At 41.1% G+C, this 17093-nt stretch overlaps 1 protein-coding gene across 1 annotated transcript in view; it reads left to right on the top strand.

Annotated features, from left to right (window-relative positions):
* Window positions 1-17093, top strand: part of GABRB1 (gamma-aminobutyric acid type A receptor beta1 subunit) — an 879662-nt gene that overhangs the window by 650361 nt on the left and 212208 nt on the right. The window contains exon 6 of the mRNA XM_029588350.1: window positions 13533-13615. Coding sequence (XP_029444210.1) covers window positions 13533-13615 — 83 coding nt within the window. The remainder of the gene's footprint in view (window positions 1-13532; window positions 13616-17093) is intronic.

Below are 17093 nucleotides of genomic sequence, written 5' to 3'. Positions count from 1 at the left end.
TGCATTACTAGTGAGAGGCTGGCTTCACAGACAGGGGGGAGCTGCCTGACCCTCACTCCTGACTTCCCCCATGTCCCAGCTAGTGAATGGTATGTGGGTGAGGGGGGGGGAGGATGGTGAAGTCTGAGACAGCTCCCTCCCTGCATTACTAGTGAGAGGCTGGCTTCACAGACAGGGGAGAGCTGCCTGACCCTCACTCCTCCGGGGTATTGTGATCTTCCTGCACACAGTGCCCTATCCCTGATACCAGGGGTGTTGTGATCTTCCTGCACGCAGTGCCCTATCCCTATTAATACCAGGAGTGTTGTGATCTTCCTGCACGCAGTGCCCTATCCCTAATACCAGGGGTGTTGTGATCTTCCTGCACACAGTGCCCTATTCCTGATACCAGGAGTGTTGTGATCTTCCTGCATGCAGTGCCCTATCCCTGATACCGGGATGTGTGCAAGAAGATCCCAACACCCCCGGTATCAGGAATAGGGCACTGTGTGCAGGAAGATCACAACACCCCTGGTATTAGGGATAGGGCACTGCGTGCAGGAAGATCACAACACTCCTGGTATTAATAGGGATAGGGCACTGTGTACATGAAGATCACAACACCCCTGGTGCCAAGGATAGGGCACTGTGTGCAGGAAGATCACAACACCCCTGGTGTCAGGGTTAGGGCACTGTGTGCAGGAAGATCACAACACTCCTGGTATTAATAGGGATAGGGCACTGTGTGCAGGAAGATCACAACACCCCTGGTGCCAGGGTTAGGGCACTGTGTGCAGGAAGATCACAACACTCCTGGTATTAATAGGGATAGGGCACTGTGTGCAGGAAGATCACAACACCCCTGGTGCCAGGGTTAGGGCACTGTGTGCAGGAAGATCACAACACTCCTGGTATTAATAGGGATAGGGCACTGTGTGCAGGAAGATCACAACAACCCTGGTGCCAGGGTTAGGGCACTGTGTGCAGGAAGATCACAACACCCCTGGTGCCAGGGTTAGGGCACTGTGTGCAGGAAGATCACAACACTCCTGGTATTAATAGGGATAGGGCACTGTGTGCAGGAAGATCACAATACCCCTGGTATCAGGGTTAGGGCACAAGTTCTAGTCACATTGATCACATTACTTATTTTGTCAAGCTACCAACTGTTTCCATTTCCCATCCCCCATATACTGTCAGTGGGAAGCTTGGTAACATGAATAAATAAGAGGGCAGCCAATAGGAATACATATTCATTCCTAAACTGACCTTAACTGACCTGAAAAGTGTCAAATTGTATCATTTTCAGTTAGTGCACACTAACTCCCAGTTAGTGCGCACTAACTCCCGTTAGTGCGCACTAACTCGAGTTAGTGCGCACTAATCGGAAAAAACGATTTTTAACGATTTTTTAACTAAAAAATCGTGCCTAACACGATTTTCTTGCCCTGCCACATGATTTCTATCGTTAAGACGATATGGAAAACGATTCACATCTCTAATTTGTACATTTCCCTCTAAACCAAATATGATATCTACTTTCTGATAGTTGGAACTGAGTGTCAGCTGCTATGTGACAACTAGGGAGGAGGAGTGAGGGAGTAGAATCTTATTAAGAATGTCTGCAGGCGAAGAGCTGAGGGCCTAGAAGGCTGGTGCTGCCGTTTGGGACCATACTATATGTAGACAAAACCTCTTATAGTGAGAAAAACAACCAACATCAAACATATATACTGATTTCTCACTGTATAAATAACTTATAAAATGCAATTACTGTATGGGGTAAAGCAACCTTCATATAGCACTAGGTTCCTGAAAAGTGTATCAGGTAACCTAACAGAGTTGGAATTGCTTCTGTGTGCGGTATTGTGTAATCATAGGTTGCTTAGAGTACTTTATCAAGCTAGCATCAGCTTAGCTATTGCAGTTAGTAAGATACTTAACTTGAAAGTTGTTGCCAAGTGCCGCAAAAAGTACTTAACTTTGAAGTTGTTGCCATGTGCCGCGATGAACTGAAAATCCGATGATGAAGGTCCCTTTCAGGTACGCGATTATGTTCCCCGGTCTATTACTTTTATACCCCTTTTATGTCTATTACTTTTATACCCCTTTTATTACCCCTTTATATTACTTTTATACACCTTTTATTACTTATATACCCCTTTTATTTACCCCCCTCCGCTATCCTTTAAACCTTACCTTTCCCTATAGCAACCCTGCTAGACTATATAGCATTGCCTTTCTGAACGCATAATTTGTAATGTCATATATAGTGTCTCCTGTATGTACTAGTTAAAGATAATGTATATTATTGTATATAATACTTTTTGTTATTATTGTATACAATACTTTTTGGAGTGTATAATTTATATAAGTTTTTCCACAGTATATAAGGTTATACACAGTCCCTTACTGAGTGTATAATTTGCAATGCTACTTATTATGTTCTTCTGTTGTTTTCCATCAGGTACTGTTCCTTTTCTCCTCTTCCTGTTTTTCCCTCTCTTCTCTCGCCCCTTCTCTCTTCCTATCTGCTCCCTCTCCCCCCCACTCTGGTTTTTTGTAATTTCCTCCTTCAGTTATATTGTAAACCGGCACGATGTACCCACGAATGTCGATATATAAAAGCTACTAAATAAATAAATAAATAAACAAATGAAATAAATCAGTAAAAGATTTCAAAGGGGCATGGGATAAACACTGTGGATCCCTAAAGTTAGAGGATGGAAATGAAAAAAAGAGTGCATGGGGGTAACTTGCTGGTGTGGCGCTTATTATCTTTCACCAATAAGCCTGATACTTCTGATGCAACTCCAACATTGCTCTGCTTCAATGGAAAGAGGTAACGGGAAATTGGACTCAGACAGCAATCAACAAGGGCCCTGGCTTTGATGGCTTGGGAAACTAAGAATGGGGGTGACCTGTATGGCGCGGCAGATACTAACATAAGCTTGCTGGGCAGACTAGATGGACTGTTTGGTCCTTTTCTGCCATCATTTTCTATGTTTCTATGAATCAGGCCAACATCGATGCCTTTAGGTGGTCCTTGCTACTCCACATTCCTGCCATCTCAGCATACTCACATTCAGTGGAAAGCTTCTTAACACCCACTTCCTCCCTCCCTAAAATGGGAAGCCTCAGTGACAGCGTAAGCTCTGGGTAGCCTGCACATCCCCAAATAACTGGACTACTAGGCCACTCCAAGTACTAGGTGGGAAAGCCTCCATGATGGGGGGTGGGGGTGTGCATTACAGGCAAATGTCAACTAATATGCACACTTGTAAGACAGCAGATTTGATGTGTCATGCTGTCAAGTTTCACACCTCCACCCCCTCTCTCAATGCTAGGTTTAATCAGTGAGTGGACTAGGAGAAATTTTAGAGTACAAGGTCTGAGGCCATGCATACTGCAGCCCATATGCTCAACTGTCAGAGGCGCCCAATCTCAAGAGTGGAAACACTCAATCACCGCTGTCCAAAAGCAGTGTGTGCAAAATGAATGCACACACACTGCCTGCCCTGGGGTATGGATTGCTGTGGTAAGGGAGGGATAAGAACATAAGAACATAAGAAAATGCCATACTGGGTCAGACCAAGGGTCCATCAAGCCCAGCATCCTGTTTCCAACAGTGGCCAATCCAGGCCATAAGAACCTGGCAAGTACCCAAAAACTAAGTCTATTCCATGTAACCATTGCTAATGGCAGTGGCTATTCTCTAAGTGAACTTAATAGCAGGTAATGGACTTCTCCTCCAAGAACTTATCCAATCCTTTTTTAAACACAGCTATACTAACTGCACGAACCACATTCTCTGGCAACAAATTCCAGAGTTTAATTGTGCGTTGAGTAAAAAAGAACTTTCTCCGAGTGCAACAGCACCCCCAGACACTGAGATTGATAGAGGCTAACATAGCACATCACTCACTGAGTCGCACACTGACACACTTATTTTTCGAGTACAGACTAGCTGCAGTACTTCGTGCACCTACACATGGCCAATGCACATGTTCCTGGAATGTTTGTCATCCAGCTAGATTGATGTCAGAGGCTGCTTGTCCCTAACTGCTGATGAGGAAGTCTGAGTTCTTCCTTGGCACTGATTTTCTATACCTGGCCACATAAAACACATCTGTCAGAGGCATATATGAGACCTACATTGTCTGAGGTACTGATATGAGCCCCTCAAGGCCTTAGATGGCACTAAATGCGTGTCTAACAAGAGACCAACACAGAAAAGACATCAGTCATCATGCCAACCTCATGAGATCTCTGGGGGCAGTAGGCCTTTACATTCAGCACTGTGTCCCGTGTGCTATGGAGGCAGCTTGTAGGCTCATTAAGTCTTCAGCTGACAACAGTTTCTCTAGCCTTAATGCTATATACAGAGCAGATCATTGAGAATGTAGGAGCACACCTGCCCTGCTCACCCCTAACTGTAAAAGTGACTTGCAGCACATGAGGCACATCATAGAGGACAGCAGCTCTTCCTGATTCCCTACAAGTCGTGACAGGCATGTGGATCAGCAAGGACTTGCAATCATTAAACAACAGAAATATGTGGAATGACGTTGGAAACGGAACTATCTGCAAGCTGTTTGATGCTGTAATGGTCAACCTATGTGCTTTAAGGGTAGTCACAGATTGCACCAAGACTATAAGACATACTAGCTATTGCTTGTAATTGTACTAGCCCTCCAGCCTGAGTCAGGGCTCCTCAGATGCCTGGAAGAACCTGGGAAAACCCAGCTTGTTATCTTCCCTACATCATGCTTGGGACTAGCAGGATGGGGCTGGAAATCAAATAGCTTGGAATCTGAAAAGAGGAATGTGGGGTGTTTGGGGCTTTTGCCTTCCTTGACCATATGGAGGGGTCTTTTAACCTTACAATTTATTAAATCCTTGCCGATCCTTGCCCATTACTAAGAGTTAGATAATTCTCCAAGCCACTCCTACCTTGATGTAACAGGGACCTCTCCATTATGGATAGTCATATTTTAGCACTAACGTATCTCTTACTATCCCCGTACACACATCTCATGTGGACAGAGCTATTGTCTCTGCCTCTCCACAGATTTGAACTTACTAACCCAGGCTCTACCAATGTTTTCCCACTCCCTGCCATCTCAGCATCAATGATTTCCTCCATCTCCCCTCTAAAGGAAAACCTAGAACAGGGGACCCCCCCCGTGAACATTCCTGAGGAAATGCAATTAGGTTTTGTTCTTTAGCCTTGGCAAGCTAACACAAATTGTGTTAGCTAGCATCAAAACAGGTTTTAACACCATTTTACTAAAGGTGTTTCACCCTGTAATAAATCAGCTATTAAATGTGCTGCTAGCATGTAAAAATCAGTTATTAATGCCCAGATTTAATGCTGCTTATAATATAGATCTCTGTGTCTGTGTTTGATATAAGTATGAAATGCCTTTTATGCAGTCTGTGAGCTATGCTCGTAGGACTAGTTTCTTATTGTAAGGGGCCTAGCCCTTACTAGTAGAAGAGTGGCCTTTCTATTCATTAAAAAGGGGAATCTTCCAGAAGTGAAAGGATAATGGGGTTTTTAGAAGATGTGTTGGTCATTTGGCAGGTAAGGAGGATCCATACCCCATAAAGGTGTCAGTATGCAGGAATCTATAAGGGTGACTCTATGGTCACTAAGGAGGAGTGCCAATGAGGGAACTTAGGAGCTGTTGTGCTCTTCCAGAGCTCCAGTGAGGGAAAGGACATGCTTTTGGGGGGAAGGGGGGGTTCCCCCTTTGGGAGAATGTGTGCCTTCTGCCTGCTTGAATATTGGAGCTGATCCAGGAGAGTTCTATCCCCAGGATTTGGGCTTAGGAGCAGGCCCAAGAGGCAGTTTGTACCAACAAGGTGTTTGAGAAACTTTACTAAAGTGGGTGAAATGGATTCCTTAGCTCTGGGGGAAGTATCTGAAGAAAAGGAACCTTTCAGTTCTGAGAAGTCCCTTCTTTATTCTTCAAGGTGCATGAGGAATTGGCTTTTAAACTGGAAAAGTGCATGAGAACTGTCTAAGGTTTCTTGTGCTATCTATAGTCAGGAGTACTAATTCTTGTGGTTTTACTATTGTTGTGTTGTACCTGTTGGACTTATTTTTTGTCTTATGTACTTTTTTTTCTGTTTGTAACACATTATTGGAGTGGACTGCTTTGTATTTGGTAGACTTTGTACAAGTTTTGGACTGTGAAACCTTCATACTGGCCCTGCAAGAGTATTCCTGTCCCTATCCCACAGAACCTGAATATTCCCCCAACCTGCTAGGAAGGTGACTGTGAGAGGGGAGGGGTTACATTACTAATAAAGCATTTGGTCACACCCCTTCCCCCTTAAATAAAAATCCATAGACACACACATCAATACTTGTATACGACAAATAATTTCTCTACATATTAATGTGAATTTCCTTAGTTATATCATGAAAAAGATGAACACCAGAAAAAGAACCTAAAATGTCTTACATTTTTTAACAAAAGATCAGTAATGTATGTTTTGTGAAGTAAATTAATGTATTCCATTCCCAGTTAATAGTCAAAATACATTCAGTTAATGGTTCATTTTCAGAATCTCCCAATCAAGTGGAAAACAAAAAGATATCAAATCAAATATTTACTGTTATAATTCCACTAGAAAAGCATGTGGCAGGTAAATAAAAGCTGACAGATGTTTTCCCACCTGCTGGCTAGTCCAGAAAAGCTCTTTTTATTTCAATTTCATCTCAGAAAACAAATGCAAATTTAAAAAACCTTCAACAACAACTTTTCAGATTTGATTTGAAACAATATACACTTGACTGTACATGCAGGCCTGAAGCTTGAAAAGATTTTTCTCATAGGTACAATATGGGTGGAAAGATTTAGTAACATAGGTCTAAAATGTATGCATACATTTTTTTTTTCACCCTCAGGCTTTTCTTCTCAGTCACTTAGACTAGCTTGTCCATAATAAAACAGTCTCATGCAAGTCAAGTACAACTAAAGTATCCACATCCAAGAAACACGTAGGGAAACAAAACAATACAAAAAGAGGAATGGGAATTGTCGGTTTCATTATGGGCATCAAATGCCAAGGATGCCTCTGGTTATTATAAATGTATTAACAGTTTCTCTAGTAGAAAGACAGAAATATTCTCATTTCCTTTCGTTTGTGACAGTACCAATATTATTAAAGGTAGGTTGAATCTGGCCCAGCGAAATATGACATAAAGGGTAATCTTATCCAGAAATCCAGTGTGGTTCATTTCAGCTGGTAGATCTGTTCCTATGGAAACATGAAGATTTATAGTCTACTGCTCTACAGACTGTGCTCTATACATGTGGCTTTTAGTGGGTACTCTGAAGAGAGGAAGACATCTTTTTAACCTACTTTTCTAAATAATACTCAACTGCTTGTAGCATTATTAGTATTCAAGAACAATAATCCTCTTCCCCTAAAATCTTACTATCCAAATGAGAACATGAGATATGGTGACATGCCCATGCTCATAGGGAGAATTAGTGAAGGGAAGTGGGATTTGAGCCTTGGTTTCCTCAGCTCTCAGCCTATTACTCTAACTACTAGGCTAGTCATTTTCCATTTTTCTATTGTGATTACCCACTGTTGCCTTAAAGTAAATTATAAACAACAACAGAGGACTGAAGCAAGATGCAACGAATGTTAGACCTTACCCAAATATAATCCAAAAAGGATTAGGTGTTTTCTTGGTCAAACAGTAGACCCTTGTAAGTCAGGCAACAGCACTGGGGATTTCAGAGCTGAAGACCTGTGTTTGGATCTCTGGTCCATCAGGACTAGTCAGGGTAGGGTGTACTATGTAGATGGTATATTCAGGGCCAAGAAAGAAGAGAAGATGTAAATACAGTAATTAAATAAACAAGTAAAACACTGAGAATACATTTCAGAAGAGGTGCCTCTCCAATCCTTAGGCTGGCAAGGGCTCCCAAGAGCCTTGGAACATGTCATCTGGTAAGAGTAGTTCAAAGGTAGAGAGTGAAAATAGATAGAAATGCACAAAAAATATCCTGATGCCCTCTTCATATCATTCCATCCAATCAGTGTAAAAGAAATTCAAATTAACACTCATCCTTAATCATAGTTGTATTTAATATTTTATTGTGCCTTTTAGAATAAGGTGTTTCACACAAAATAAGTGGAGCCTACCTTCTGGATGGGCACTAAGTGGATCTAAGTAGATTCCAAAAAAAATACTCCATCCATATAAGTAGATCTTAAGTGGATCCCCAAAAAATAGCCCTAGCAAGATTCCCTTAACCTCCTGATATGTACAAAAAATGTGGAACGGATAAGACAAGAACACAAACGTTATTGGGGGAAGGTGGGGACACGCAACCAGAAACACACATACACACATGCATATTCACTCATAGGGCCTCATTTTCTAAAGTATCGCAGGCCTGCAATACTTTAGGGAATGAGGGGCGGGGAGCCGAAACGGGGGGCGGGCCTGCGCTAGCCGGCAGCGGTTTCGCACCCAATAGCGCCACCATAGAAGGTGTAGCTATTGGGCGCAAACTCGGATGCGAAAAGGGCCTTACCTTTTCGTCGTCCACGACGTCTTCGCGAAGTCAGCCCCGGTGACGCCCCGACTCCTCTTCTTCTGGGGCCGACTCCGCCCCCATTTTGGTATCGCGTGCGAAACGTCCCTTATCGCGTGCGATCCCTCTGGAAAATGAGGCCCATAGTGATCTAATAAACTTTCTTCCCTTTGGAAAATAAGCTAAGAATGATAAGAATTGACAGTTGTTAGTAAATGTAGAAATCCTGCTTCAAATGGACTATTAGATGATCACTGAATACATGGTTTATTTACAGTAGATTACTTCATTTTAGTAGCCCTTCTTTGGATCTCCCGTACTCTGTCAATATTCTTTAGGAGATGCAGTCTCCAGAGTTGCACACAATGAGGGTAATTTTCAAAGCCCACATAGGCTGAAGTCTGCAGATATTTTTTATTTGCAGACTTTAGCCAGAACTTTAAAACAAATTTATGTGCATAAATACGCTTTAAAAATTCACAAATCTGCATGCAACCAATGTCGACATATACATATAGAGTTGCACCTGCTTGGGAGTAGGTGTATTTTGTGCATGTATACTGAAATGTCTAGTTTTGAAAATCAAAAGTAGGTGCCTAAATTATGTCCCTACCCCACCCTCCCACCCCATCCCCAGGAATGCTTCTTTGCGGTGCATCTAGAAGTATGTGCAAAATCGCCTTTGCATGTATTTTTATGGGCAGAACCACCAGGCAATTTTCAAAAGACCATTATGTATTTAAAACTGAGTTTTATTTATATAAATCCCTTTTAAAGTTAATCCCAACATCCCAGATGAGTTGAATGGAGATAATGATGCCTCTTTTCTTTTCCTAGTAATAGCTCTCCTTCTGTACCCTAGCATTCCTATGATTCACCACTACTCTGTTACACAGGTTTGCTATCTTGATGCCATCAGATATGATCTCCCTAAGATCTCTCTTCTGAATGGTGCAAATCTGTACTTTACCTTCCATCTTGTGCTGTTTTGGATATGTGCACTTTAAATACATACAGTTGCTATTTGGGCTATATCCACTATCTCTCGGGCCAAAACTGAGGCATGCATGTAAGTTAGACTCAATACAGGGCTTCATGTGGATGACTACTTCAGAAAAAGATTGTATACCAAGGTCAGATTTAAATTTTTGGCAAAAGGCAAAAATCCTGCAATCTTGTTTTCTTTCACACTGTTGAACTAGTACATTATTTGCACAAGAGTTTAATTTCCTGCAACTTCTGGAAGTGAAAATATCCACAGATAAAATAAGTAAGCAAAAGCATCTCCAAAATGTGCTATAAAACTTTTTCCTCAGAATGCTAAATATCAGAAGTGGACAGTAGTTCTGCAACACTTTAGGCATAAGAGTTTTCTTGAATAATATTTCTGGGGAAAGTTTCCTTACAGATGTTGCCAGAAATCAAGACTTGGCCAAAAGATATAATATTTCATATTTGTATAAGCAGTCTGACTTGCAGAGTTTTTGCCAAAAAACTTAAATCTGGCCTTAGTAAGACAATTTTATAAGCACAGGAGATGAAAATTTATTGATAATAATAAAATGTTTTCAAGGAAATGAACAATCTTGTTTCGTCCAGGCATGCGATCATATGCTGTAGCTAAGGGGGGTCATTTATCAAAGTGCTATATGGCGTTTTCACATGCGTAAAGCACCATAATGCATGGTGTGATGCCACTGAGAAAAATAGGAGGAGTTTGGGGCTGAGCTCACAGTTTTGCAAAGCCTTATCTTTTTCATTTGTGTAAAGCTGTGTGATAGGGCTTTGTTGTGTGTTGTTTTATGGCCCTTCTACAACCAATGGGGGAAGAGAGAGAGAGAGAGAGAGATACTAGCCATAATGTCCTCATCCTAGGTAGGTATTTATATCTCTATAGGAGGCTTACCTAGTAACTCGAGGTGAGGTTTAGGTATTAGTGTGGGGGTTAGGGGCCACTTTGACACTCAAAGTGAGACGTACGAACAGAACAGTGCTCTCTTGTGAATATTTGATGATCTTCAATTGAGGAAACTCACCCAAAGATGAGATTTGTGCAATGTTCACTCAATTTGGCTTGATGTAAACCAGCTAGAGAGTCCATCAAGCTAGGTTGTTATACTATGTTATATTTGTAAACATATAACCTATTTTCATCACTGCTATACTTTCATTCTGTTGTAAGGATACTAGTTTCTCTTGCCAGCCTTCAAAGAAGACCATATCCATTCTGGTTTCATCATCTTCCACACTTACTGTATATGAAAACAATATGCAAACTCCATGTAGTAAAAATGCATTACAGAGTTTAAAAGAACATTTATGTTTGCAGAGGCCATTGTTATTTTGTAGGTTAAAAATGATGAGTTGAACAATCTCAAGAAGTAAATAACAAAACTAATAAAACTAGAGGATCCTAGTGGAAAAGGAGTGACAAGGAAGGCAGAGATAAACCTGCAGCAAGTAAACTGCCTTGGGTTGAACTTTTCTTAAGGGAGGCAGTATAAAAGTATAATATAACAAGTAAACAGGAAGTAAACTGGAGAAACTAGATGGGCCTTATCATCCTCATCACCTTCATATATTTTTATGTAGAGATGGGACAAAATAGATTTGGGGATTGGATTTCATCCAAAACCAATTTGAGGAAGGCCAGCAAATCCAGGTCTGTATTAGCAAAAATGGCTCATCTTAGACTTGGACCCTTCCTTATCCTTTGTTGAAAATATGCAGACTTCATTTCCACCACTTCTCTTCTCCTGCCTGTAGGTTGTCCATGCTCCAACTTAGATTTAAAAAGTGAGACCCCCATTCCTGCTGCTTCTGACTCTTCTTCTCACCCTCTCTTGCCTCCCCCTTTCAACACAGATGTGAGTGAGACACCCAATTCCCACCATTCCGGATGCTTTTCTTCCCTTCTCAGTTTACCCTCATGTCACTATCGTCATGGTCTGCTTGAAAGTGCAGGGTTGACTGTTCCCATGTTGGCTTTGAAGTATCAGCTAACATTATGAGATTAATGAAGGAATTGCTTACACTCTGCATTTTGGCATGGATGCAAAAAGAGAAAGAGACTGGATATGGTGGAGGGAGAAAAAGAAATGTAGGTAAATGGAAGAGAAAGATAGAAGAAAAAGAGGCAGGCCATGGGGTGAAATAAGAGGAAGAGATAGGTCCAGAATCAGTATCTTGCCAAATTCATGTATGGAGGGATCATAAAGACTGAAAGAGGCTTTAAAGATAAATGAAATAATAGGTTTAAAGGGAAATGTTATAAAATAATAGGTAAGATAAAGTAAACGTATACTGGAACCAAACAAGCAGATAAGAAAGATAATTTGGGGCATTTTTGGGACAGATATAGAGGGCAGTAGTAGGAAGTCAGGTAAAGACATGGGGGATAGGAGAGTTGGTGTTGGATTTCATAGATGAATTTATATGTATATTTACCTAAAGTAGACACATTGAACTGAGCAGACTGAATGGCCCATTTGGGGTTTTATCAGCCATTATTTACTATTGTAACCCCTTTTCACAGGGGAGTCACCTTCAAACGTGGCAGGGATAGAAAATAACCTCTCTGCAGCCCCAGCACAGGGTTCTTTCCACTGAAAAATAATTATAGATAGCTATGGGGCCCAAGGGGAGACTCACAGCCCAAAAACAGAAGGTTTACACCTCTATTCTGTTCCAAAAATAGAAAAAGAATTTATTGAAGAGTCCAAGTTCAAAATCCAAAGAATCAGAACAATCAAATGGAAAATTGAGAAAATAGTTCAGCACTTAAGATCAGAGAAAACTTCTCAGTATAATCACAAAATCCTCCCTTGGTTCTCACAATTTGTTTTCAATTACTGAAGCAAAAATCCTCCAGATACTGCTCCCTCTTAAGCTCCCCACTAGGGTCTCTCTCTTCCTTAAGTCCGCACAGAGGAACATAGACAGGAAACCTTCTCTTCTTACAGAACCTCTCCGACTTTGGGCTTCCCGAAGCAGAATCAGTGCCCCTGCACACTTGGCGTCCTTATCCTCCTTGGGGACCCACAGCCATACCGGAGGGAGCTCTACTGCTTCTCCAGCAAACTTCCTCAGCAGCTCTCTAGCCCTGAACTCCTCAAGGGCTAACTGCCGGGTCTGCAGATTCCTCAGTCTCAGAGATCCTTATCTCAACTCATCCTAGGGCTTGTGAAAACACCTTTATATTTTCACACTAAACCCATCCCCTTTTGGGGGGGGAAAGAACCACCTTTCACTCAGCATCTTGATACACTTCCCAGGACCTCCATTATAACAGGGGCCACACAATGTTACTAAGTTTTCCACAAGACCATGTAATTGTTTACGCCTTACTGTTATATGGGATTTTGCAGTCCATCTATAGAAGTTATCGTCTAAGAATGCTGTAGATGATATGCTGTTATGCATCTCACTTTTTGTAAACAAACCATTAGGGGACCATGAGCCAGCAGGTCTGTATGTATATTTTTTTTTTTTAAATTTTAAAATTGTAAAACATCATTGCCCTTTGTGGCTATATCTTTGTCCTCTCTTTGTATTTCACATCAAAAGAAGGTGAGCACTTTGAGGGGAGAAAGATGCTTAAGTAACTCTGCTACTGTAATTCCTGCAAAGCCTTTGTATATGTAGAACATGAATCCTCATCTTTTCTGTTCCATGGTTGACAATTGAAAGGAGAACGAGTGGCTAGACTCATTAGCCATGTCAGGTATATATTGGGCTTTGTACCAGTGAGGTTGACCAAGGGGAAGAAAAATCTCTGAATATTCCTTTGGCCCTTTGCCAGGACTTCAAGAAAAAAGCTCATTCTTAGCCCCATTAACAGCAATCAGACATCTCCATGAATCAATGAGCCCATGATTGCTGATTGCATATTAGTTTCCTTCTTTATCACTAACACGTCACTTAGACTGATGTCAGCCAACCCGGCAAACTTGTTTTATGAGAATATTTTTTTCAAATTTCTTTTAGGATCACAACAACCGCTGCTTGCATGATGGATCTACGCAGATACCCACTGGATGAACAAAATTGCACACTAGAAATAGAAAGTTGTAAGTCTTTTTTGGTCTTTCTTTTTTCAGCAAAGCTTCTCAGCCGTTTCAGCTACAAAGTATAATCAGCAATGTTTAGTCTCAGGAAGAGGCTGCAAATAAGCATTAAGAATATTTGTGTAATTGTTTCGGAAAACCTAACTCAGCACATGGCTTTTTGTCAGTCTGATTGCTGTATGTATTTTGCACAAAAGCTGTCCAGAATTACAGTTATGAAATGTGCGATGTTTTTATGTGCCATGTATTATTCATTCAACATATGCTGCTGTGTTAGTCATCACATTTGGTTCATAATATGTGAATGCATTGGGTACTTTTTCAGGAAGGGGCAGAAAACTCAGCTTTGAACTCTGAGATTTGTGATTTGGCTAAATTCAAGAAAGAACTTTTTATTAGACATGTTGGGGGTCAGTTTTCAAAAAGCCACTGAGTGGAAAAGATAACTGGATAATTTTACCAGGTGATCTTCAGGCAGATTTTGAACTGAACCTAATTGGCTAGGTTTTGACCTGAAAATTAAGCTATATCTAGTCATTCAAAATTGACCTGCTAGATTTAGGACAGCATTTTGTGCAGCTGGGGTTGCCCTGCAGACTGAGCCAGCACTAATGGGCTAAGCTCTTTAAATCCTCCCTCCCCGACCCAATAAATACAAACGTAAGTGCCTTGATCCCTCCTATGTCCCTCTTTTCTGGCATCCAATCAATAGAAGAAAAAGTCTCCCAATCCCCCCCCCCCCTCCTTCCCTCCTGGTACTTAACAAATCACTAAAGACAACCCCACTCCTCACAAATTTCCAGAACCTCCTCAGAATCCCCCTCCTGCTATCCCAATGGTCCCCCCCGAACCCTTGGCCCATACACTGTCCCTCCAGAATTAGCATTTACAATTCCAGAGGCAGGGTCCCCTCTTCACCAGAAGGCGGGACACAACCTTCCTGCCTGAGCCATGACTCATAGCTCAGCATGTCCTTCCTGCCAGTAAAGAGGGGTAACTCGGGAATCCTGATTTTTGGAGAGGTGCTGAGTGAGAGAGGAACTGGGGTGAGGGCTGTTGGGACTGCAGGAGAAGATCAGGAGGGGAATTTTATGGTCAGGACTGGCTGTCAGAGTTTGATCAGGTGCTGACAGAAAGAAAGGGAGGGGGGCTTAGGGTACTTTGTAATGTAGTCATTGGGTGCCAGGAGGGAGGGAGAAGAGCATCTGAGCAGTTTGGGGTTTTTTTTTCATTCATTAGGAGCCAGGACAGAAGGGGTCTGGGGCACTTTTTCATGTATTTATAGGGTGCCAAAAAGGGAAGCAGGAATCAGGGCTTAAGGCACTTTCTTTTTATATGCATTAAAGCTTGAGGGGGAAGGTTGCTGAATGATTTCCACTCACATTTAGGAAGTGCCTAAATTTGCCTGGTCAAATTAGGTAGTTAGCACTGAAAATCAGTACAGATCACATAACCCTGTCCTCTACCTAAATTTGTGTACCTTGTGACTTTAACCAGTTAAAGTTGGCCGAAGGGGTGCTAATTTTTGAATGTAAAGGTTTAACTGTTAACTGCTAAATTCATCCCGTAAAATCTTTTGAAAATCCAATAAATAAGATTTTTGTGGGAAACTATTTCCTATTTATAAGAGGTTGCTGTATGTGGTAAAACCAGAGCCCAAAATCTATATCAGAATATTTGTCAACACCTGGGAAGAGCACAGTGACCAAGAAAAAAATATATATACAGTATAACAGGGGTGGCCAACTCTGGTCCTCAAGAGCCACAAACAGGCCTGGTTTTCAAGATTTCCACAATGAATATGCATGAGATAGATTTGCATGTACTGCCTCCACTGTATGCAAATCTATCTCATGCATATTCATTTTAGATATCGTGAAAACCTGGCCTGTTTATGCATTTCAAGGACCCGAGTTGACCATCCTTGATATATAACCCAAGTAGCATAGCAGACAATCAAATATTTGTATAATACACCCGAGGCTGGGAGCATACTCCAATGAACATTTCACTCCTCTTTATTGTTAGGGTTTCTAATTACCTCTTCCAAGGTATATTTTAACTATCAACATTAATATCAGTTAAATAATTAATAAATGATAATAGAATGATCTTATCAAAAAAAGTACCTAATTTAAATAATTAATTTACTTCTAAAACGGAATATAAACCCAAGGTTTATCAAAGGTACAATCTATTACAGATAACTGCCTGAAGAAATTGGTCATGTAGAGCAGGGGTGGCCAACTCAGGGCCTCGAGAGCCACAAACAGGCCGAGTTTTCAGGATATTCATAATGAAAATACATGAGATTTATGTACATGCACTGCCTCCTTTGTATGCAAATATATCTCATGCATATTCATTGTGGATATTCTGAAAACTAGACCTATCTGTGGCACTTCAGAACTAGAGTTTCTTACCCCTATTATAGAAAATCAAAATTCCAAAATAAAACATTAACAGGCCGATACAGTAAAAATCGCGGGAGAGCAGGCAAGCCACTCTTCTGTCCCTAGCGCCTCTTTTTTGACAGGAGCGGCGGCTGTCAGCAGGTTTCACAGCTGACAATTTTGCTGGCGTCTGTTCTCAAACCCACTGACAGCCACGGGTTCGGAAACCGGACGCTGGCAAAATTGAGCATCCGGTTTTCAACCAGTGAGCCAATTTAAAAAAATGTTTTTTAACTTTTTTTAAACTTTTGGGACCTCTGACTTAATATCGCCATGATATTAAGTCAGAGGGTGCACAGAAAAGCAGTTTTTACTGCTTTTCTGTGCACTTTCCTGGTACCCAGAGAAATTAACGCCTACCTTTGGGTAGGCGCTAATTTCTGAAAGTAAAATGTGCGGCTTGGCTGCACATTTTACTTTCTGAATCGTGCGGGCATAAATAATAGGGTCATCAACATGCATTTGCATGTTGCAGGCGCTATTAGTTTCGGGGGAGTTGGACGCGCATTTTTGGTGCGCTATTTCCCCTTACTGAATAAGGGGTAAAGCTAGCGCGTTGAACACGCACATCCAAATGTGGGTTATCAGTGCGCTCAGCCAGAGTGCACTGTACTGTATCGGCCGTAAGTTATTGCAGATCATTACTTGTTTCACTGTCTTCAAATGCATAGTTTTAGATTTAAAAATCCACTCACATTCTTTACTTAACCCTCACTGTTTTCAAGAAAGAAACCCATTAATTCTATTTGGGGAATTCAGACTCCATATATCAATATTGGTGCAATCCTGGGGTCCTTTTCGACCCAATCCAAATGCCCAATAAATAGTGCAAAGTAACTTTGAAAAAACATGATTTATTTTATTAACATTAATAAAATTGTTTATTTAGTAAAAAAAATTATGAAAACATTTTTTTTTTATAAACTTAGGAAAACAATCTTTTTCTAAGAAATATATTAGTGAAAGTATCAAGTAACAAGATACACAAAATCAATATTAATTTATTCACAGAACACAATCACAGTACA

Source organism: Rhinatrema bivittatum, chromosome 1, assembly GCF_901001135.1.
Source record: "Rhinatrema bivittatum chromosome 1, aRhiBiv1.1, whole genome shotgun sequence".
NCBI lineage: Eukaryota > Metazoa > Chordata > Amphibia > Gymnophiona > Rhinatrematidae > Rhinatrema > Rhinatrema bivittatum.
This window is presented reverse-complemented; position numbering and strand designations above follow the sequence as displayed.